This window comes from Nicotiana tabacum, chromosome 6 (genome assembly GCF_000715075.1).
Source record: "Nicotiana tabacum cultivar K326 chromosome 6, ASM71507v2, whole genome shotgun sequence".
NCBI classification, from domain to species: domain Eukaryota; kingdom Viridiplantae; phylum Streptophyta; class Magnoliopsida; order Solanales; family Solanaceae; genus Nicotiana; species Nicotiana tabacum.
In genome coordinates this window covers 168086966-168111574 of record NC_134085.1, presented here as the reverse complement: position 1 = coordinate 168111574, position 24609 = coordinate 168086966, and the positions used below count along the sequence as shown (strand labels likewise).

The 24609-nt window shown below is 36.5% G+C and overlaps 1 protein-coding gene, 1 non-coding gene and 1 pseudogene across 6 annotated transcripts; 2 read left to right on the top strand and 1 right to left on the bottom strand.

Moving 5' to 3' along the window:
* Positions 1 to 717: 717 nt before the first annotated feature.
* Positions 718 to 21000, top strand: LOC107770707 (leucine-rich repeat receptor-like serine/threonine/tyrosine-protein kinase SOBIR1; annotated as a pseudogene).
* On the bottom strand, positions 20012 to 24137 carry LOC107770703 (protein MHF2 homolog). Of its 5 annotated transcripts, none has more exons than XR_012710921.1 (7): positions 24012 to 24136; positions 23826 to 23874; positions 23697 to 23737; positions 23450 to 23489; positions 22409 to 22462; positions 22156 to 22316; positions 20012 to 20717 (listed from the first exon to the last, which is right to left on the bottom strand). XR_012710921.1 is itself a non-coding variant. In XM_016590038.2 (7 exons), the coding sequence occupies exons 1-6, from the start codon at positions 24051 to 24053 to the stop codon at positions 22213 to 22215; spliced, it is 330 nt and encodes a 109-aa protein (XP_016445524.1). In that variant the 5' UTR covers positions 24054 to 24137; the 3' UTR covers positions 21144 to 21449; position 22212. The 5 variants fall into 5 exon arrangements, 2 of the variants coding, with proteins under 2 accessions (XP_016445524.1, XP_075111979.1); XR_012710920.1 differs by lacking the exon at positions 20012 to 20717 and adding an exon at positions 21144 to 21467; XR_012710919.1 differs by lacking the exon at positions 20012 to 20717 and adding an exon at positions 21144 to 21449 and having other exon boundaries at positions 24012 to 24135.
* A 32-nt stretch (positions 24138 to 24169) lies between these two features.
* Positions 24170 to 24241, top strand: TRNAT-UGU (transfer RNA threonine (anticodon UGU)). The gene has a single exon. It is a non-coding gene; the product is annotated as a tRNA-Thr (tRNA).
* Positions 24242 to 24609: the final 368 nt, after the last annotated feature.

The following is a 24609-nucleotide window of genomic DNA, read 5'->3' as shown; positions in this document are numbered from 1 at the left end:
TGCAATGCGTGATATTTTTTCTATTTTTTCATGATTTAAATAAAATTAAATATGCGCACAAAATGTAAATAAACACAAAAATTGGGCAATTAATTCCTAAAAACCAAATAAATAAAAAGAAAAATCCTAATTTTGGAGATTCTGTAGGAGTAATTCATGCGAGGCAAAAATCACGTGCTCACACCTACCATGCTGGGTAGAGAGGCGCGCATCCTGCATGGTACCTATCTGGCTCAATAGTATTTTTCTCCATGATGATTTTGCAGTGCCATATGTGTTGAGCTTGGCACTTGTAGGGGATGTCGTCGTCTTGGAAATCCGCTCTGAAGTTACCCATCTTGGCAACCCTTGGTACAACCTGCTTCCTACCTGTCTGTCTCATGACTCAAAGAGGAACATAAGGATATATACCTCTCAACCCGATCAGCACTAAGTGTAGTGCATCCCTGGACCTGATGATAAACTCGTCCGTCGGGAACCATTCGAACATCCATTGCACCTGTTCCTCGGTTAGATTATCAAAGAATTCCACCCACTCTTTTGCAATTTCCAACTGAGCAAATCTGTTTGGAATGTAGGTGTTCTTGGTGATATTGGCCCTTTTGAAGGTGTTCTAGGAGCCATAAATGTAGCAGTAGGTTACAACCCTCAAAATGTTTAACTCCTATTTGACAACGCTGCAAATCCTGGTAAATGTCAGCCAAAATCATAGGGACAATGGTGAAGGTTTGTCCGTCGATCCCTTCCATAAAGGTCTAGGCGACCATGATTAGTCTGGTATGAATCATTTCCCTTTTTGTCGGGAACACTATCAAACCCAAAAAGCATACAGCAAATACAAACACCCTGCGGTGAATGTGACCTGGAGATGTGATGGCGAACTCGTCATGATAGGTACGGTATGATTTGATGTGACCGTATCTTTAATACAAGTATTCAAAAGGTATGTAGGATTATTTCAGACACTCCAATTCAGCATTCTTCTTCAACCCCATCATTTTTAGAAACCCTTTGCCCATGCAGTTTTCAGGTACCAACAGCCCAAGGCTTTCCCAAGCTAGTCCAGCTAGTCCTTGTATCTCTTCTAAGAGCGGTATTATTTCAATATTCCCAAAGCGGAATACAGGCTCTATCACTATCCCAAAACAAGGTCACAGCTTCAATCAACATATTGTTCGGTTGGATTTCCAGAATAGAAGGTAAATTTCCCAGATGATTCCTCATGTGGTTCTTATCACTGGAGGAAAGGTCTTCCCACCAGTCTAGGAGCATTGGTGGAATATTGCTGACCATACCGAATCTGGAGACTTTGTGCCTCATTTTCTACAAGACATAAATGGTTAGGCCCTTTCCCCCACCGGATTCGACTATTTATACATTTATGATTAGAATATTGGCATTTAGTTCTCCAAATTAATGCACAGAACGTGATTGTGCCTGTTGGGATTATGAAAATCCTGGTGGACTTTTGGATAAGGCTTGTCTTAAAGGGTTATTGTGTGGACAACACATTAACCCAGCTAGGTTTGACCATGATGCATGCACAATATAACAAGAGTAAGGTTTCTATGGGGTTTTAGACCGGTACCCTCGAGCGGACAACTCGAGGGGGAAAGGCACGGAACCATCAACTGCACCACTGATCGGTTGGTTTTACCACAAATAAGTCTTTCCGAATTTAGGGGTGATATAAATTGGAAGAGCGCAACCACTCATCAAGCGTTGCTATAGGATTTGTTAGGCACGAGTGCAATATGATATTAAGCATGATTATACAGCAATAAGCAGTAAACAACATGTTGTCAAGTATTTGCACGTTAAGAAAGTGATAAATACATTAGTTATAATTGAAAGCGGTTACAGAAGAAAACAAAGAAGCATGTCAGTTTCGTATTGGGAAAATAAATACCTGAAAAATAAACAGTTAAAGTCACATAAAGGGGAATGGGAAACGGTGCATGTATTAACAAAATAAGGCATACTTAGACAAATTCACAAAGCGGTTTGTAACGGTAAAAGCCTAGAATTCCCAGCAGAGTCGCCATACTGTCGTGTCCCCCTTTTCCCCTCCTTTCGAATTAGTCAGGGTTTTTGACATTATTGGGACAACTCATTTCTTTTTGGGAAAAGGGATATAAGGAATTGAAGAATCGCCATCTAACGAATTACGATGCATTAGGGCACCTATTACGGGTCATTTACAATGATAATTATACAACCAGATATTGGGTAAGGACTTGAAGTTACTTCAAGGGGAAGGTGTTAGGCACCCCTTAAAGTCCACTACGGTGGGTCCCGACCAAACTTACTTTGTTAATTAATCCGATGCAAATAAACAGTCTAAGCACACATATGTAAAGGAACATTGGTTTTAATAGTTAGGCAGTCTAAGCACACATATGTAAAAGGAACATTGATTTTAATAGTTAAGCAATCTAAGCACACATATGTAAAAAGATAAGGGGGGTCCTAAGTTGTTTATCCTATAGGATCACATCTATGCAATGCTCGGTAATCACTCCTCAATGAGGGGCTACACGTTGCATTAGTGCATAAGTCATCATATTCTTTTCTACCCATTATCCCACCCCTTAGTGGTTATTAAGCGAGTTTTACTTAACGAACTCTAAGCGTGATGTTACCCGTCCCTTCCTTGTGGTCCCGGAGGAGTTTGGGACCTCTAAATCTGGGAAATTCTAGACAATCCTAAGGTATTTAAAAGGGCAGAAATCTAGGCGACAATCAAATAACATGTTGGACCAGCAAATAGGGACAAGAAGCAGTTAAAGGCTCATGTTTACTCCCGCACAGATACAGCAAATAAACAGCATGTCTCAAACACAGATACATATAGTTTTTTTAGAAAGAATCCTAGGACAGGATGTCCAGGTGAACATTAATACACAGAATATGCGAAACATTCAATGGCAGGGTCCTAATCGATTTACCTACTGATTTTAAGTCATATAAAACTTAAGCAGTTTAACAAAATCAGAAAGCAGTTTCCAATTTCATATAGAGATTGGTTACCTAAAGCTTGCCTAGGCATGAGATTGTATGCAATCACAATTACAGGAGATTATTAATAGTTTTAGAAATTGTTCAACCTACAAACATGATGTTCTAGGTGACACAGATTATAACAGGTGATTTATACTGATTCGTGCTTAAAGACATGATATCTATACGGGAAGTTGCTTTTATACCTTTTCATGGACATTGACTTATTTTAATCGAAATAAACAGGTTCAAACAAATGCAAACAAAGTTTCTAAAAACATGGTATCTAATGCATACAATGATGACAGTTTATTAAGGCGAGACTATTAACCTAGTAGCAGGATTTCTAAGTGGAATTATTTACGCAAAATTGAATCATGGAATAGTGATGTAAAGCGTGCTGAAGTAATAAGCGTGAAGCCCTAAAATAGGATATCTAATGAAGGTTTGACATGGTTTTAATGTAAATGAGCATATCAATCCTATGACATGGCTTCTAATGCAGCTTCACAAAATATAAAACCTATAGTACGTTTTCTACCCAGGATTACCAACAATATCATATAACTACCCTCCATTTTTACTAGCCACCCCAAATCTATTTACAATTAATTATTACATACCAATAATCGAATAAATTACATAAATAAAATAGAAATTAAACTATAGGGAGCCTGAAGTAGGCCCAAAGTAAATCCTGGTAATGCCAGGCCTTCAATAGCCTCAAATGTCAAGGATTTCATAGCCAATTTCATGTCCATGTGTGTTAGAGTTCTCTAAGGAACTCAAGGATCCCGGGCAGTACTCACACCCAGACTTTTCACAATAAGGATTGAGTAAGTGCAGTGTATAATAGCCAGCCCCAGTGTGCCAGAGTTCAAAGAGATCTCAAGAGGACCCAAGGTAGTACACACACTGGAGGGGCAGAACCTAGGGACTTAAGAGTAGAGTGAGAGTGTTTGAAATAGTTTTGAAAAGTTTTGACAAGAAAATAGTACCAAAATGACTCTATAAGTAAAGAGGTTTTTCTGAAAAATAAGAACTGATTTAGTAGTAAAACAGTTTGAGAACTAGATAAACACTTTTAAAAAATCAGTAAGCAGCTTGATTGGTTATAGGACAAATAGGTATAGCACCATTCAGCACAAATTTCACATAGGGATAGTGGGGGATTGGGGACACATAGAATACACATTAGTGTATGGTAGCAACACATAAACAACATGATGCACAAAAGTTTTCAAGAATTTTATAGGATTAAGAAGTTAGTCATAAGAATGGACATAGAGCAAAGATGACAAACAACCATGTAGAAAAAAACATATTAACACTGGACAAGTTGGCACACAGTCAAAGTTACTTTGAGATACTAGACAACTTAGCAAAGCAGATTAAGCAAGAACCTAAGTGAACAGCTTAGGCAAACATAATGAGTATTCCTAGTTCAAACATGCTGGCATACCTAACAAGTAGATTGAAACATGCTGGATAAAGCAGTAGGCAGAATTAGACATACTAATCACAGGTTTTAACAGAAACCAAATTCAGACATGCTAGGTGAAACAGTAATCAGGTAATGTAATTTAGACATGCTAGTTACATATTGAACAACATTATGGTAAACAAGAAACCGGATTGGGAGTCATAATTAATGAACTAGAACAGCAATGAAACACATAGAGTTTTGGACTTTGAAACTGAATCAGGGCATACTAGTTAAGGAGAGAAAAACAGAGTATAGAGCAAATGTGGTGCAATAGCTAGCCTTGGCTTACAATATAGCAAATTAGTGAATCAAAGACTCAAAAAAATGATACTGATTTAAGAAGAATTAATAGGTTTCCATGAATAAACAAATAAGCCAAGTATAAACACAGAATTAGTCAAGAATCAAATCAGGAACCTTAATAGAGGCACATTAGGGTAATCACAAGACATTCAAATTAAACGAAGGAGAAACCATGCAAATCAAAGCACAGAACAAAATCATGTAACAAGTAACACAGACAAGCTCAGAATCCAAACAAAAATGTCAAAAAATTGGGGTTTTAGCATAAACTAGTTAGGGTTGAGGCAAACTCAACATAATCGGTCAAAAACACATAAGAATAGAAGATGAAACATTTAAAACCAGAAAACGTTTTGAGGAAAAAGATTTTCAGGAAACCCTAGTATAGGAAAGTGAAAAGCCACTCAAAAATCAAAAGAATTTTACAAAAATCATGTGAAATAAGTTCAACCCACCTCAAATCTTGTACAGATCTAAGAAGTTCAAAGGACAAAATTAGGATTTTAAAAAAAATAACATAGAGATGGACATAGGCTTAGAAATCCAAAGGTTTAAGGCGAAATAGGAAGATCTTACTCGAAATCGAACCAGAATGCCCTGAAATAGGCAAGAAAGGGCCAAAGGTGTAAGCGGACTGACCTTGGTCCCTCGAGGACCTTAGAGACGGTGGTACCCAGCATAGGAGAGTCCATTAGAGGCCTGGGGATGGTGAGAAACCACCATGGATGGCAGTGGATGAGTGACGGCGAGGGAGAGTTAGGGTTAGGATTAGAGATCATCTGAGAGAGAAGGGGAAGGGGTGACGGCGGGGTGAGAAGAGAGAATGAGAGGTTTGGGGGGTCTTTAGGTTTAATTATGGTAGAAATAATCTGGGCCATTGATCAAAATGATCAACGGCCAGGATTCCACAAGACTTGGGTCGGGTAGGTAAGGCCTTTGGGCTTGGGTTTACTAGGATGATTTATAAGGGTATTTTGGCTAGTTAATTAGTCTTAAATTGAGATTAAATAATGCCACTTGTTAAATACCCCAAATAAATTAATTTAAATAATTTGTAAAATAATTACTAATTATAAAAATGAATTTCATGCATAGAAATGTTTTAAAAAAGGTTATTTAGTATTTAAAAATACAAAAGACTAATTTCTAGAAAAATAATGCAAGAATTGTATGCTTGGGCTATAATTGCAAAGTCATTGCAATTATATCCAAAAGATGTCAATTTGGCTATTTATGTAATAACATGGACTTAATAGGACCATAAATAGTAAATTAAATCGAGAAATATTTTTGAACTCATTTGTGATGCGATTTTGTAATTATTTATTAGAGATAAAATACTGGGCGAATTAATAAAAGGTGTAGAAATTATGGAAAAAATACCAATTGATGCTAATGCATGATTTTGAAGACATATATGCATTTTAAAATTATTTTGAAAAAAATTGGGTATCAACAGGCGCTCGGGCAGGTGGCTTTGCACCCGGCACCAACTCAATCTCATGGTCCACAGTGTGCCTAGGCGGGAGTCACTTTGGCATGTCCTGTGACATGACGTCTTCAAACTCCAGCAGGAGCTCCTTCACGGGTGCAGGAATGGGACCTGAGGAGCATTCTATATCTTCAATATAGAGGGTATCCAAGAATGTAGGTTCATGTCTTTTGACCCCCTTCTTCAAGTGCAAGGCCGAGATGTTCTCAGTGGCCATCTTCATGGACATGCATGGGATAATGAAGAGCTTGGCCCCATTTGTTCCCATCATCAGTAGCATGTCTGCATACGGTACGAGCATGGTGTTGGTTTGCTATAGGAATTCCAACCCAACTATCAACTCGAGGTCATCTATGATCACCACACGCAGGTTGAATTTTCCTTCATAGGGGCCAAGCTTCAATAGGACTTCTTTGGCTATTCCACCCACTGGCTGAGGAGGTGAGTTGATAGCCTTGATACGACCTCTTCCCTTTCCTACAACTAGACCAAGGTGCTCCACCCGAGTCGAGGCTAAATAGTTGTAGGTAGCACCCGTGTCTATCATCGCCCGGATGGGCTTTCCATTTGCCTTTATCTTGACAAACATTAAGGTTCTCTCTTGTTTAAGAGGACTCCTCTCATCCGTATTCGTTCTTCCTTTCTTGGTGATTGGGCAGGGGTCCTTTTTCTTACGGATACCAGTACTAGTTTCTAGTAAGGCCTTAGAAATAGATCCAACAATTGCATTGAAGGCACCTACTGGTTCGGTCTAGTCCGCATCATCTGCGTCGTCATCCGTCCCATCATCAAAAGCTTGATGGGTTTTCATCTGTGCATGTAGGCATTCATTATTCCAATGTGGTCAGGCGCAATGACGACATCCTGAAGGGGGCTTTCTCCCCCGATCTTTGTTGTTTGATGCAGCATTATTACTGCCTGAGGAAGGAGCCTTAGATTTGGTTGCACTATGGTCTCCTCCATTTCTACTAGGGCCACCATTGCTAGGATGGCCCCCTTTTGCATCCTGCTTGGACAGGCGGTTGAGGCCTATCCTTACGAGCTTCCACTTGATAGTCCCCAAGGCATTCTGTTGCTTGGATCGCCTTGGGTAGGGTATCAACCCTTTGTCTTTGCAGCTCCATACGGGCATAAGGTTTCAACCCTTCTAGGAATGTGAAGAGTTTGTATTTGTCCCCCATGTCATGTATGTTCAGAATGAGCGCGGAGAATTCTCGCATGTAATCCCGTACTGATTTTGTCAGGCGGAGCTCCCGTAGCTTTCTCCTTACATTGTACTCAACATTTTTAGGGAAGACCTATAGGCGTATGGCTGCCTTCAGTTCTTTCCATGTCTCGAGAGAATTTCCACCGGCCCTGAAGACTTCGTACTTCACCCACCACCAGAGTTTAACATCACCCTGAAGATACATGGCAGCAATTGCTACCTTCTTATCTTCTTCTAAGCCCCCCACGGCATCGAAGTATTGTTCGATGTAGAAGATGAAGTTTTCCACTTCTTTGGCATTCCGAGCTCCATTGTATGGCTTTGGCTCGGGAATTTTAAGTTTTTGTGCCACAGGGGTGAGGTTCGCAGAACCCCCGATTTGGTTTCCGCCTCCTCGAAGCAGGCCTTGTAAATCAGCATTGACAACATTAAGTTGGCCTGTCAAGTTGTCTATAGTTTGTTGCATGGAAGTCAACCTGACTGCCTCTTGTGCCCTATTACGACCCAAAATCTGTTTAAAGGTCGTGATGGCGCCGGACACCACTGTCAAGAAAGCTATCACTAAATAGTTAATTAAATTCTCATTTTAATATTTTTGAAATCATAAATTTCCTTCAATTTAACTAGTAACAGATGAACTTTACAGAATAAAAAATAATGTTGCCCACTTTCAATACTGAATATCCCATAATCGTCCCAGAATCCGGTGTCACAAGTGCATGAACATTTACCAGGAAATAAAATAAAACAAAATATGACATCTTTCCGGAATATAAATTTGGAAAGAAAAGAAAAATACAAACACTCTGAAGGAGACTCTGCTGGTTGTGGGGTCGTAATATGGAATACAGCTCATCTAAGTCCCCGCAAATACCACGTTGTTACGCTCACAAGGCCACTGAACATACATGTGCATGTATAACAAAATATGCAGCAAGTGTAGTATGAGTACGAAAACAACGCGTACCCAGTAAGTATCTAGTCTAACCTCGAAGAAGTAGTGACAAGAGATCAACTTCGACACTTACTAGTGGTCTGATAAAGAGGTAAATAATTCTTAGGCAGAGTAAATAAATGAATTAAATATGCATAAAGATACGTGATACAAATTCCCCTCTTTACAATGAACTTCCCATTTGAAATTCCCTCCTTAATCGGAGCACACATAAGGGTGTAGTGGACCTCATCAAGTAGATTATCATAAATTCAAATCCGAAAAAAACTCACGGATATATCGGCTGCTTGCCAAATATTACGCACGATTCTATGAGGATATGATATAGGAAATGACGTAGCGTACGGCCCGATCCAACATAAAAATTAAACTGTGCACTATCGAGGGTCAAATGGGACGAACCATAGATGCATCTATTAACTTGCCGAGGCGAACGGCCCGCTCCTATGAGAGTATGGTACATAGATCCTGCCAAGGCGACCGGCCCAATCCCATAAGAGTGAAATACATAATCCTACCGAGGCGAACATCCCAATCCCATAAGAGTAGTGGGAATTTACCCCGCCCGCGGAATATGATTGTGACGCTGTAACACATAGATTTCTTAAGTTATTATAGTATTCCTCAATTCCTTTCAAAATACGAAGTTCAAATGAAAACTTTTAAGTTCCCGATTTTTCCACAATTTCAAATCTTTTCCAAAATATTTAATAAGCAAACTCAATCTCGCTTCTTCTCAAGGCAAACAATAAACATAAATCAACAACAATATCAACAAGGCATGATGTAAGCCTAAAACTACCCGGACATAGGCATAGCTAGTAGCTACGTATGGACTCTCGTCACCTCATGTGTACGTAGACCCCACAAATAGAAGCACACAATAATTTAGTTCAGCTATGGGGTTAATTTCCTCTTACAAGGTTATAAAAGAGACTTAACTCTCTTTAAAGTTCCATAATCGGCTCTCAAGTCATTCAAGAAACTCAAATTGATGCCTAACGCTCCAAAACTTGACATAGATGACAAAAATCTCCCTTCCAAGAGCTCTATAAATCGTTCAAACAAATGAAAAATGGGAGAAATGAGCAAAACCCCCGTTTATAAAACTTCACTGCCCAGGAGACCCTCCTTCGCAAACGCGAAAATCCCCTTGCGTTCGCGAAGGCCAAACTTGCACGTTTCTAGAAATTCCTCTTTGTGTTCGTGGCCTCACAGCCGTGTTCGCGAAGGCTAAGCACTTCCTGACCCGGCTCCTTTCCTTCTTCATGTTCGCGAGCACCGCATCCCGTTCGCGTAAGCTTGAGCAGCCCTTGCCTCGCATTCGCGTCCATTGCCTCGCGTTCGCAAAGGCCAATCTCAACAGCCCTACAATTTCCTCTTCGCGAACGCGGGACTTCCTTCGCGTTTGTGAAGAAGGACACCAAACACCAGCAACAGCAGTCCAAAATATTTACAATTGATCCGAAACTACTCCGAAACACACCTGGGGACCCCGGAAACCCGTCCAATCACACAAACCAATCTCATAACATAACATATAACATAACAAGGACCTGCTCGAGGCCTCGAATCACATCAAACAATGCTAAAATCACGAATCACACCCCAATTCAAACTTAATGAACTTTAGAACTTCAAACTTCTACATTCGATGTCGAACCCTATCAAATCATGTCTAATTGACCTCAAATTTTGCACACAATTCATATTCAATATTACGGACCTACTCTAACTTTCGAAATTGGAATCCGACCCCGATATCAAAAAGTCCACTTCCGGTCAAACTCATCAAAAACTTCCAAATTTATAACTTTTGCCAAATTACCCCAAAATGACCTACGGACCTCCGAATCCACTTCTGGATCGCTCCCAACACCAGAATCACCATACGAAGCTATTTCCATACTCGGAACCCCAAATGGACATCGATAACATTGAAATGCACTTCAACCCAAATTTATGAAATTGTTCCAAAATGCTAACTTCCACAATAGGCGCTGAAACGCACTTGGTTCATCCAAAACGCGATCAGGACATACGCCCAAGTCAAAAATCATCATACAAACCTGTTGGAACCTTGAAATCCTGATTCCAAGGTCGTTTACTCAAAATCCAACCTTAGTCAATTCTTCCAACTTAAGGCTTCCGAAATGAGAATTTTCTTTTCAAATCAACTCTAAACTTCCGAAATTCCAATTCCGACCATGCGTACAAGTCATAATACCCGAAATGAAGCTGCTCATGGCCTTAAACCGCTGAACGACGCTCAAGAGCTCAAAACAACCGATCGGGTCGTTACATGCCCTGTAGGCTAAATCCCCAGCACGCTCCTGTTGGAGGCCCTCGAATTTACCAAAAATTTTGGCTGCCTCTGTGGCTGTTTTTTACCAGTCTCCTTCAGATTCGCGATTGATATTTTCTATGTCAACTTTGGCGTGGAGCATTCTGCGGTCCAGGTCGTCCAACCTTTGCACTAGGTTGGTTCTTAGTTCATGCACCGTATCCACGATGGGCCATAATACGTCAACCGTTTCTTCAAGGGCAAGAATGTCGTCCCTGTGATTCACCATGGTCAAAAATGGTGGTAATTGTAATATGTTTCCTCACCCGATGTCGAGCCTAGGCTCTAATACCAACTGTTACGCGGCGCCTTCCTGAGATTCTTTGGAAGGGCGACGTAAGGCTAAGCAATTGATGTAGTGCATTTATTATCTGCCAATTGAGGTTTCCTCCGTCCGGTAGACGAGATTGTCAGTGTCGTACGGAAAACCTATGTCAAGAGAAATTGAGAGAACAGAAATGAGAATTGAGAATGAAAGAAAGCTTGATTGCATTAATGAAAGCTATTACAGAAAAGCAACACGGTATTGAGGGGGAGAGACACCAGTACAGAGAATTGTTTGCTTGCTAGAAAGTTTGATTGTTTGATCCTCCCTAATAGTGCTTAAAAAAAATAAACCAAAGTTACAAGACTTTACCTAACTAAGCTAGAGAATCATAATGGAAGTACATCAAATGAAACTACTCTATATTTACAATGAAAAGGACTTAGTTTACTACAAGGTAGAAACAGGTCAGTTGTTAGCAACTTTGTCTTTGGTATCACGGTCTGCGTGTGCGGCGCTGTTGTCATCTGCCTGCGGCTGGGCGCTGGCGAGGGCTATCGGTGGGGCGACAGAGGCACATACACGCTTGTCACTTGGCCCAGCCAAGACCACAGGGCCGTCCATGGCGCTAGGCGTTGGGAGGCTTGCAAGGACGCCATGGGACGCGTCTAAGGGGTCATGGGACATGGATTGTGTAGAATTGACCAAATTGACTCGGAGAGTATGGCTTTAAATTTCACAATCTTTTCTATTCAACTTATAAAATGATTCACCCCATCCAACTTCAGAAGTTGATTTACTGCTATCTCTCCGGATTAGTGATAGCAAAATAGATAACAAAAATAGTTATCTATCCATATTATCTATTAAAAATGAGTTGGATAATGAATATTTTAAAAATAAGTCAAATGTGGATAAGAACTATATTATCCACTTAAGAAACGGATATTCAATGGGTTTAACTTTTACATTTATAAAGGTTCCAATTGGGGTTTCCCAAGTTTGGAAGACCAGAAATTCCCCCAAAAGTGATCATATTCAAGAGGCCATGAATAATATGGATATCCATATTTCCGCCGGTTAACCCGTTTTCTATCCGTATAAAATATGGGTCGGATTGGATATTTTATCCGTTTTTTGCATTATACCGTTTTCAACCCGATCACATCTGATCCGACCCGCATGTTTGTCACCCCTACTCGAGATAATATATGTACATATAGTGAAAGAATATTTTCGTTCAGTAGAAAGAAAAAAAAAACTGAAAAGAAATCTTTATGCGCAGAAACAAGAAGAGATTAAAGATAAAGGACTGTAATGCGTCGATATCACGGTGTAGCTTGATTTAGGTTGCCCTGTTTACAATTTTCCCATTCCTATAGAACAAGATTTTCGTGGCTTAATATAAGTAATAAAAACTGTAACTTTCGAATTTATTAATTCTCTTACGAATAACGGTTTAAGTAACTAAGATTAGCTAATTAAATTTATGAATATTGTTTTATGGCATGTTTGTCCATAGATTTTTTTCTGATTTTTTTTAAAAAAAAAAAAGAACTTTGTTTGTCCATAAAAATTTACAAGTTCTTGAAGATTTTTCGAAAATGAGTTTTTCAAAACTGTAATATTTTTTTCAAGTGAAAAGCATGTATAAACATAAATTCAATTCCAAATACTTTTCAATTTTACTCTAAATATTACTTTTTTCAAAATTATAATTTTTATGTCTAAACGCATACTTACAATTTGAGATTTTTTCAAAAATGTACTTAACATCTACACTTCTTCTTTTCCCCCCTTAAACCAACCAATGAAAGGAGAGAGGTATTTCTTTTGCCATATTTCCCTAATCTATTTATTTTCCTGTCCATCCTTTTCTAAAGAAGTGTAATCCTTTTCTTTTGTTCATCCAACGTTAGTCTTGGTCCAGCCCGTGGCAAACGTTTCGAACATTTTATCCTCTCATATATATTCTTAGTCATTCTAGTGCAAATATTTATCCTCTCATATATATATTCATTTCTTTTCTAAGAGAAGAAGGGCCATTACCCATTAGGAATCAAACTCACACATATTACGTGGAAGACTCTCGCTAATACCATTCCTATTTCCTTTTTGTTTTAACTTCTTTTTCTACCTTTTTCTCTTAAGTCCTACACCAGTTCTAAAGGTAGGATGATCTCTTTATATGATTTTAGACAATCTTCATCTAATAAGCTAGATTTTAAGGTTGAGTTAAATTTAATGTTCATATATTTATTATAGTATTAGAGTCAGGCACATTCCAATTCATTATTTACGCAGTGTGGCCTTGAGTCCCACAGGGTGAAATGAATTAGCTTTTAGGATTAATTTAGGTTGTCCATTTCTTTTTCGCCTTCCTTCTTTTTTTCCCTTTATATCTTCTTTTTCACAAAAAACAATTACGTGGTTTACGGGGCATAGTTGAAAAAGAAGAAGAGACAAAAAGAAAGAAAAGAACAAAAGAGTTTTAGTTTTAGTCAAATCAATATTATTTGAACGTTATACATAATTACGAAGAAAGAGCGCTGCTATCCCTTTCTTTTTTCTACGAATGAGCACTGCTATCCACCAAGGTTAAATTAATGCATAAAGTAGCAAGTTTTAATATAACAGTTCTTTCATCCTAAAGTAATAATATCTACCTATTTCTCTTCTTAAAATTAAGAGACTTGCTTCTTTTCTTTATTTTTGTTAAGATTAATTTAAATTATATATATTTATTGTATAACGCATTTAAATTATTAACATCGTTTAATCGATTGTATATAACAAGTTACGCACTTATCTCTTCCATGTTAAGACCGCATGTTTACTATAAAAAGTTATTTATATAATTAATTTCTAAAAGGATTTCCTTACATAAGTGAATCGCTAAGCCTTTGTTTTCAATGTACAAAGCTATAGTAAATGGGATCCTTAAATATATCACTCAACTTTGTTTTTTTTTCTTTCCAAATATCATACTTGAAGACAATTATATTTAAGTTGAAGGTACAAAAGATATATGTTAGCCAATTTGCAAAGGTTAGATCATATTAGATCTGATCTCGTTTAATTTTAAACTAATTTGAAGTTAAATTGATTACTGTTCAATCCAAGTCGTATTTGAATTGTTTGGTAAAAATTGGTTCGTATCAACCAATTAAGATTTTTTTTTCTATCCTTATTTAGCAATTTTATTTGCCATGATTATTTTTCAAAACATAATTGTGAGTGATACAGCTTAAGCTCTGACTTCATCGTTTTTAATAAATAAAAAACTGATTTTTCTAATGACTAAATTGTACTTAAGAGTCGTACGATTCTAATATTCTATTGGGAAAATTTCACATAAAAATAACTGGGCTCCCTACTTTTCAATTTTATAGCTCATATTTCAATTTACAACTAACTACCCCAAAAATAATAGGTTAATACTCAACACTCAACTCCAATAGGTTCTCGAAATTACTATTTAATTTTTAAAAAAGATTGCTCAAGCTTTTAAGTTAATTTTCGAATCAATAACTGTGACTCATATATTAGGTCAACAAACCAAATCCATTTGGGTGGTGAAAATTAAATTTTTAACAAACTTAAATATGTGGGTTTAAATTCCAAATTTGATTTTGTGAGAAATTTGGAGTGGGTGTTATTTAGACTTGTTAGAAATAGTATAAGGAGGTTGAATATAAAATTTGAAGTCATTTAATGGAGATTTGGACTGGTAGAATTGCAACAGAAAATCGTGGAAGAAGTTCGTCTACGGACGCTTGTATAAAGGTGTATAATAATGTATAAGATGTGTTTATACACTCGTATACACTATTATACAAGATTATACATAATTATACAAAAAAAACTGACTTCGTCTTCTTCCTTGCGTTTTTTCTTAAATTTAACTCAAATCTCGCTCAAATCTACTCCAAATCACTTCAAATTTAAAGTTTGAACTCCTTTTGATATTTTCAATCGATTGGAACAATACGCAATCCAAACAACTAACAAACTCAAAAAATCCAATTTTCGAAAGCAAAGCTTTGAATGGGCTTCAATGGTGGACTTCTACACTTCAATTTTCTTATATTGCAACCAGGTGACACATGGAGAGAATCAGTAATGGCGGACGACCCCTTGAAGCATATGTAGAAGATGTGAGAAGAAGAGAGAGTGAGAGCAATGGTTGTGAGAACACAAATTTAACTACATAGTTTTTAGAAGCATTGGTTGTAAGTATACAAATTTTGAATTTGCTAGTGCTTTCAAAATATGTACAATATGAGTTGAGTTGGGTAAAACTTAAAAACATTGGTTATTTTTTGTTATGGTGTGAAGTCATGTGTATTTTCTTGTAATTCTTTCTATTCGATCTATTTTATATAGCAAACAAAATAAAAAAAATATTATAATATGTTTATATGCAAATAAAAAATTGAACATTTCAAGAGTCTTCATAGGAAACTTATTTTTAGAATAATTGACCGATCTGAATTAAATCGCAAAAGAAATGTAGGGATATTCTGGACTAGTCTTACGTAAACTTAAAGTTAACAACTAAGACTATGAAAGATGGAAGGAGAATTATGTAGGCACTTTTTTCCACTTAAAAGTTTGAATTAGTAGTACACCAGTCATACATCTAATCTACGTAGAGGTTAATTGGGACCAACATGGTCTTGTAAGTGTGTGTGAAATTTACAGTTTACAAGCCAAAGTTACGTACAATACATGGCATCACTTCGCTTATACTAACTATGACATGTATAATAGAACAATTTTCTATTTATTGCTCAAAGGAGCCACACCTCAGTGTAAACTTATGTTGTTTTACAGAATATGCATCGAACTTACACAAATAATATAAATATCTTTCTTTATTTTATTTTTTTGATTTTATATTAATATATACTATATTAAAAGTACGAAGTCTCCTTAGCGAAATATCGTTCGTCTTTTTTGCCCCTTAAAAATAAATTTTATATTAGGCAAAATTGTCATTTTAAGTTTTATCCCTAATATTTAGGAGTTTTAAATAACTAAATTTGTACACTAAATCCTTCCTTATGTGAAATATGTACAAACTCTTAATATTAAATATCTTATATAAATCCTTCCGTATTTATATAACGTAACATAACAAATTTATTAATAACAAGAAACCAACGTATGAAAAAAATTATTAAAGTAGCAAACTTTTGTCAGGACTCCATTTTTGCACACCACTAAGGACTTCTTTTAAGTTTAATAGTCTTTGGTTTTTGTTAAAAAAAAAAAAAAAAAAAAAAAAAAAAGTTCAACTTGTTAGTCCTAAAAAAAATCGTATTGGACAAAATAATCAATTTAATTTTTTTAACATTTAAAAATAATTATTTAAATACTTATCTAATATTTAGTACTTCAAAATTAACAAAATTTTATGTATTTAATTTTTTTAAAGATTTTTTCTCATATAAAATTTTCTTATTTGTACTATCTAGCATAATTATAATTCATTCCATTATTGTTATTTGACCCTTTTAAGTATTATTTAAATATATCCTACCTATTCTTGAAGTTCCAAAAACATATAAATTCTAAATCAACAACAATACATTGGATCGGTGTCATCTTCCTTCTTCTCAATTTCTGACGTTATTTGATGCAAAAACTTGCATATACTTTTTGTATATCATTCTGGTGTGTATCTGTATTTTGTGTGTATAATTAATTATACGATAGCTGTATGCATTCGGAGATATGCACATTCATTGTCTTAAAAGCATAGACTTTGTGAAGCTAATTCATGTAAGATTTATAGTGTAGTTTGTTTTAGCATAAAAGCATTTTCTGAGCAACTCTGTATTCAAATTCAAAAAACATGAGCTACCATGCACTTTATTTCCCCACCTTTATAGGATGTTGATTTAAATTATAAAAATAACTCCAACATTTATACTGAGATCCTGAGATTTCTTATATTGGTGTATGTGGTAACGAAATTAAATTTGTTTTACTCTAATTTGAAATGAAGTGGCACCTAATTTCTAGGAAGAATTGACAATCGTTAGAAGAGAGAAGAGCGTTCTAAATATTTTTGCTATTTTTAAGAAAAACGATTTTGGTTATTAAGTGCCAATTTTTTTGAGTTTCTATTACCATTTACCAGACATAATATAAGGCTAAAATATTGTCAATTCTCTTTTTGTTGTGTTGCATACCATATCATTTTCCTTAATTATTTAACGGTACACGCATTCATGTTGCATTGATGGACTTAATAGTTTGGGGGTCGTTTGGCATGAGGTATAACAAGGTATAAGGGTGGTATAAAAATTTAATATCATCTTAATATTCTGTTTGGTTAGCAAACCAGGTATAAGTTATCCCGATGTTAATTTTAACACTGGGATAACTTATACATTATAGAAGATGGGGGTAATTAGCACCGATATAACTTATACCTTCTTTTTAGAAATTATGCGATTGTCATTTTTAATACAACATACCAAACAATGAATAAACAACAATCCCAACATAACTAATCACAGCATAATTTATCCCAATATAACTTATACCGATATAAATCGTATTCCAACCAAACGACCCCTAAACTATTACCTAGTAGTTATTTAACTTGAAGGGATGAGTATAATTTGATGATTGTTTATACGTTTCACCGCCTTATAGAAACCATAGATTAATAGTTGACATTTTTATTGTATGGGCATAATATTTGTGATAAATAAAAAAAATGACAAGTTAAATAATTTGTAGTTACGTCAGCAATAAATAAGTTACAGGGTCAAACAATCCTCAAAATTGAACTATATTTGTCGCGTATATATATTTATTTTTACATGGTACTATATATTATACTTTTAGGAGGAATATTAATGCCAACAATAATTTGGCCATGATAGTTTAGTTGAAGCAACCGAACATACACCAAAAACATCCTCTATAAAGAGGATACAAGAACATTATATTACATCATAATATCTCATACAATACAACATCTCTCATTGCAAATGTTATATAACTAACTTAACTAATTCAATTATTCATGTTGGCAGGTTCAGTATCCAACAATTTTGAACTCGCCTACTAAGTTAATGTAATGACACTCATTTTTCCATTTAAATGCATATTGGATCTATTATGACGCTAATTGCTATTACACACATTTTATTTTTGTTATATACATTTTTTTTTTATGAATAGACAAGTTTACACGTGCAACGCACGTACACTAAAGTTAGTTAACATGAAATACACGTACAAGATATGTACTTTTTTTTCTTTATTGACGTGCAATATACGATGCATAATAAAGACTGATATTTATGAAAGTACAAAAACGATAAAGCACATGAAATGCTTATATAATAGAAGAAGGTTTAAGATTTCAAACATGAATAAGTTTATCAGGGAACGTGTTTAACCAAAATACAACTGAACATTTTAATAGACAACACACAATAAAAATCGAGAAAAGGAATAAAATACTCTTATCCCCAATTGTTGGGTTTGGCAAATGGCAAATGGCAAATGGCAAATGACAAATGAGGAATTTTACTAGTCAACTCATTAGAAAAAGAAATTAAATCGCCCTGGGAGACTCAAGTTTTCCACATGGTCCTAGCTTGACTTATGAAGTCTTGTTCTGCTTCTTATTGCCTTAAATAAATACCAACCTTTCCTTTTATAAAACCCACCAAACAACTAAAAATATATACATCCCACTACTCAAGCACCACAATACTGTGGTGCCTCATTCACCACACTCTCATCCCTATTCCACCATAAAACTCGGGGAAACCGCCACCCAATGGCCTCCACTACCTCCCATATTCACCTATCTCTTCTGTAGTGCTATAGAGAACCCATGCAACTCTGTTGGAATATCATGTGAAAGACGATTCACAAACAATTCATACGTGCTTAGAGTCACAGGGGTTGTTTTCAAGTCCTATGAACTGAGGGGAACTCTATCTCCTGCCATTGGCAAGCTTTCCGAGCTCAATGAGTTGTCCCTCCAAAACAACAACCTCTTTGACAGAATCCCAACTCAAATTGTTGAATGCCAACAACAACAACAACGACCCAGTATAATCCCACAAGTGGGGTCTGGGGAGGGTAATATGTACGCAGACCTTACCCCTACCCCGAAGGGTAGAGAGACTGTTTCCAGGAGACCCTCGGCTCAAAAGGCTCAAAAAAAGCAATAGGAGATATCAGGGAATCTTGAACCTTCAAAACAACCAGTTTTCTGGCAAAGTCCCATCTGAATTATCATCTCTTGTCCGCCTTCGAATCCTTGACCTCTCTTCTAATGAGTTATCAGGGAACCTCAATTTCTTGAAATACTTTCCCAACCTTGAAAAATTGTCCCTTGCTGATAACATGTTCACTGGCAAAATACCTCAATCCTTGAAATCTTTCAGAAATCTCCGGTTCCTCAACATTTCAGCACTTATCAGCAGACTTGAACCGAAAAGATTATGTTCTTAAGCGTTACATTCTTGCAGAAAACTCAACAAGGTCAAGTCACAAATCTGCAATGGCACCACAGTCCTATTCAGGAAATGCCCCGGCTCCAGGACCTAGTGCAATTGTAGTACCAGTACACAAACATAACAACACAAAAAAGAAGGTAAGCATATGGATTCTTGGATTCCTGACTGAAACTTTTGCAGGGGTCTTATCTGCGGTGGGCTTATCCTTGCTCTTCAAGGTGGTTATGATTTTTATCAGAGGGAGCAAGGATGATTCAGGTGTAACAATTTTCAGTCCATTGATAAAGAAAGCCGAGGACTTGGCATTTTTAGAGAACGTAGACGGATTGGCATCACTAGAAAGAATTGGAAAAGGTGGATGTGGAGAAGTTTATAAAGCAGAGTTACCAGGAAGTAATGGAAAGATTATTGCTATAAAGAAGATCGTAGAACCCCCGAAGGATGCTGCAGTACTCACTGAGGAAGATAGCAAGGCTTTGAATATTAAAATGCGCCAGATTAAATCAGAAATTAAAATTGTAGGTCAAATAAGACACAGGAATTTGCTTCCTCTACTAGCACATATGCCAAGACCTGACTGCCATTACTTGGTTTATGAGTACATGAAAAATGGGAGCTTACAGGATGCCGTCCAGCAAGTCACGGAGGGGACACGGGAAATAGATTGGTCGGCACGTCATCGAATTGCAGTCGGGATTGCTGCTGGGCTTGAGTATCTCCATGTAAATCATAGTCAGCGTATAATTCACAGGGATCTAAAGCCAGCAAATGTCCTTCTTGATGATGACATGGAAGCTCGAATTGCAGATTTTGGCCTTGCGAAAGCAATCCCAGAATCCCTTATGCATGTTTCAACTTCACACGAGGTAGGAACTTTAGGATACATTGCACCAGAATATTACCAGACCGTTAAGTTCACAGCTAAGTGTGATATATACAGCTTCGGAGTGCTGCTAGGCGTGCTAGTTATGGGAAAGTTTCCCTCGGATGAGCTCTTCCAGCCGGCTTCTGGGATGGGTTAAGTGAAATGGATGAGAAATGTCAGGACTTCTGAGAATCCAAAAAGAGCAATTGATCCAAAGCTGATGGGTAATGGGTATGAGGAGCAAATGCTTTTGGTTCTCAAGATTGCCTGCTTTTGCACCCTGGATAATCCAAAGGAGAGGCCTAACAGTAAGGATGTTAGATGCATGTTAACTCAGATCAAGCTCTTAAGTAGGTAGAGGATAACTTACAGTAAATAAAAATTGGTCATGAAACTAAGAGAGTATCCTTGTGTACTCTGTTAAATCTCCAATACAAGAGATTGTACTTGTGTATTTTGTTAAATCTCCAATATGAGATATTGTACTTGTGTATTCTGTTCTTTACAGAAGTGTCCTCACTATATTGTGATACCTCAAAGCATGGTGTGAAATGTGAATGAAATTATTTCCACTCTATGCAGAAACTACCATTCTCCAGACAGCATTGTTTATATTTGGAGATGTGAATGGAATTCTTTCAGTGCAGAAACTACTAATTCTCCGATGTAACTAATATGACCAACATTGAAACACTTGTATCCACAAGCAAGAGAACAACTGATGAACTGATCTATAACACACCAAGTACCCCTAGATCATGGAAGATTTTAAACACGAACAATAAGCAAATCAATGTTTGGTTCCTTACATATCATACAACAGGCATTCAAAATCATTCGAAGAGGAAATAGGATTATAACCACTAATACAGTAACACCATCCGAACTTATTCAGAACGTCCGGCGAAAACCTGTGCAAAATTTGTGCATCTTTTTTTCCCGATAGGTGTGCAAAAGCAAAACTTGTGCATCTTGCACGCAGCAGACCCCGATAACATGATTGCTTATCTTGGTAATCACTTTGTAACGCCTGACTGTGAAACCAGAATCCTCTATGATGTGAGATCAGAGTTAAAAGCGAGAAAGCGCAAATCTTGAATTCAAAAGCTAGTGTTTCCATTTTCATTTGAAGCTTTTGTATCTTACAGTGTTGTGTCCTAACTCATCAACAGCATGGACTAAGACCTTATTTTGTTTTATTCCTGTACGATATATGTCCGCACTAAATTACATAACAGTGTCCATTTCTCCATCCCTCAGTGTGTAATAAAAACTTACATTTGCTAACATTAGAGAGGATTATACATGCATTGTCAATTAACAACTCTTTGTTAGACAAGATAATATGCAAACATTGATTACATAATACATGGAATATGATTTACATACTTGCTGAAAAAATGTGCAATGTCGCAAATTCACAATCATCCGGCCCAATTGCACTTTGAGAAGGAAATCAACGAAATCAATTACAATGGTTTCTAGCATTAAAACTTCCTCAATCCATAAGAAAGTAAAAAAATGATATTACGAAATTTGTGATTATTTTGAGAAAAGAAGTTTTTCTCAGGGGCACCTTTTCCAAGAACTAACATGTGGTAAGACCTGGAGTATCGTAAATTCTAAAAACAGACAAACTATCAAAATTTGCTAGTTACTCCAAGAGCTACAGAAGAAATCATCCAACATCTAGAATGTTTAGAGAAGAAAAGAGGCATCCAATTTTCAAGAGGATAATACCTATTTCTGCATTCTTGTAGAGATAAAACTTTATGATTCCAGATCTCCTCAAGTACCTTAAAAATCTAAAAGTAACTGAGGAAGTATCCTTTCTAGATGAGTTGCTTCAATTTTGATACTGCCCTCCGCTTCAGCAATAGTAGCAGCACGTTGTATAGCTTCTATATCAAAGAAACAGATCGCAAGACAAAAAGAATGCACATGAAAGTCTAGCCAAGTAAATAACATAATTTTGGTTCATTAATGGTCAAACCTGCTACGAAGACTCGGAGAAGTTCAGAGCTCAGCTTCAGTGCATTTGCATTAGCTTTTAATATCAAGACAGAAGAACAACATGAGAAGGAAAACTCATTGTCCAAAGAACATGTTCCATTTTTAAGCTAATATATAACAAAGCAGAGGTCCAACACACATGAGGAAATGCAAATACCAGCACAAGGAAGGTGCACTAAATGCAGTTCTTGTTAAACGTTAGACATGCCATTGTTATCAAGGAGGTAATATGTAGAAAAGAGAGCTTGCCACAAGGCCCACAACCCACTCAATCTTCTAATACATCCAAATTGGTTACGAGGAATGAAAAATGGCTAATATAATGTTATAAAACAGAAATCAAACTACTTCATTGCCTTCCCTTTTCCTTAGAGTTATGCTATCTCATATATCCATGACCATGAAGAGACCAATATTGGTAAAATAAAATAGAAAAACGGAGAGAAGTATACTATTATACTTTTCTGACAGGTAAAAACACAAAGAAATATCTACCTCAGAAATCCTTGCTACTTGACATGAGTGACATTTAAACATTGTGAATCTTCCTCTAGGGCAAAGGTCATAACAAAGCACCAGAACCTATATTTCTCAAGTCTTACCCCTTTTCTAGCAGTTTCACAATAGGCATCTATGATTCCACAATGGCTACCTTGAAAGAGAAGTTCCTAAATAAACAAATTGATTTCTTTCGCTTTTTAATTGGTTTATTTGCGACATATTCAGAAAGGACGTGCCTTAATTGACACGACATTTTAAAAAGAAAAACCATCTCAAAGTATGTATCAGCAGCTAGTTCATCAAGTAACATGCATATACACATATCAAAGCAAATAAACTCAAAAGCAATTTCGCTCACAAAATCGAACACTTAGCAGAGTATATTGGACAAATTGAATCAATATCCAATTCAAAACCACGATTCCAAAAGTTCCACAAAAAAACATGGCTAATTATCAACATAGTGGTATAATTGAGCTGAAAACAAATAGTATCAGCTATTTATTGGGCCAGTTCTTACCAAATGTAGGCCGACTTCTCTTTGATGAGCTAGCCCCAACCTACAAGCACATTTACACAATGCTTTCAAGCTCAACAGCACACACTTAAACCATATACATAATACTTCCAACAAATTCCCAAACATTGGAAAAACTCAAACCCAGATCTTTTACTCTAGTTTCACCGGATAAAAATTAAATAATAAAGATTTCGGAAAACAACAAAGGAGTAAAGTGAAAAGGAAAGGACTAACTATTTATATATACCTCGTTGTCCATATTCTCAGATATTTCATTTTTCCCACGCTCTGCAACAATTATCAAATACGTAACCAAATAGCCGAAGATAAAAGCAATAAAGGTCAATTGCAGAAAGAAGAAAAGGTGAAATTAGACCTGCAGCTTTTCTTTTCCAAACAAGCTTGAAAATTTCGTGGACCAAATCCTGTTTAGAGCCACACAAAGCCGTTCCAATTTTTCAGATTGAATACTTTACTCAGGGAAAAAATTAGAGTTTGATGTAGTATTACATGATTCAAACCGAAAGTGAAAAATTGAGAAAAGAGAAGAAGGAACGGTTACAGGATCGAAGGGGTTCTCCTTCTCCATTGGATGCTCGCACATTCAAATGGACAATGAACCGCACCAACACCGAAAAGGGAAAAAAAGAAAAAAGAGAAAAAGAATCACAATTAGTAATCGCCTATATATAATGAAAAGAAAAGTTTTAATGGCAAGAAGCCCCTATAGCTCAGTGGTAGAGCGTCAGTCTTGTAAACTGAAGGTCCGTAGTTCGATCCTGCGTGGGGGCAATTTATTTTAAATTATTATTTTATTCAATTAGATCCATAGAGATTACATTCCTATTGCCTTTTACATGTAAAATAAAATGTTAACGGAGCTAGCTGACGGGCGTTAAGGACCAGTTAACTGTAGGTCGCATTAACATCAACGATGTGCATTTAATTTAAAAAAATTCTGCCTTTGTCCCAAAAAATAGTCTTAACTTTATTTTTTATTCCGGTAAATAAGTAACTTTTATTACCAAAGGTAAAATATGTACAATCATAACAAAAACCGCTAGAGATGGTCGGCAATCCACCCCTAGAAACCTGCTAAAACATTTATCTACTATCCCCTCCTCGCTTAACTTTATTTTTTATTACTTCTAAATTGGTTT

What these genes read in the sequence shown, in the direction of transcription:
- LOC107770703 (XM_016590038.2), bottom strand. Translation starts at nt 24,053, where the DNA reads ATGTGCGAGCATCCAATGGAGAAGGAGAACCCCTTCGATCCT. An exon ending in TTGGAAAAGAAAAGCTGCAG is followed by an intron (nt 23,738 to 23,825) that starts GTCTAATTTCAC and finishes TAATTGTTGCAG; the next exon opens with AGCGTGGGAAAAATGAAATA. An exon ending in CTGAGAATATGGACAACGAG is followed by an intron (nt 23,490 to 23,696) that starts GTATATATAAAT and finishes ATGTGCTTGTAG; the next exon opens with GTTGGGGCTAGCTCATCAAA.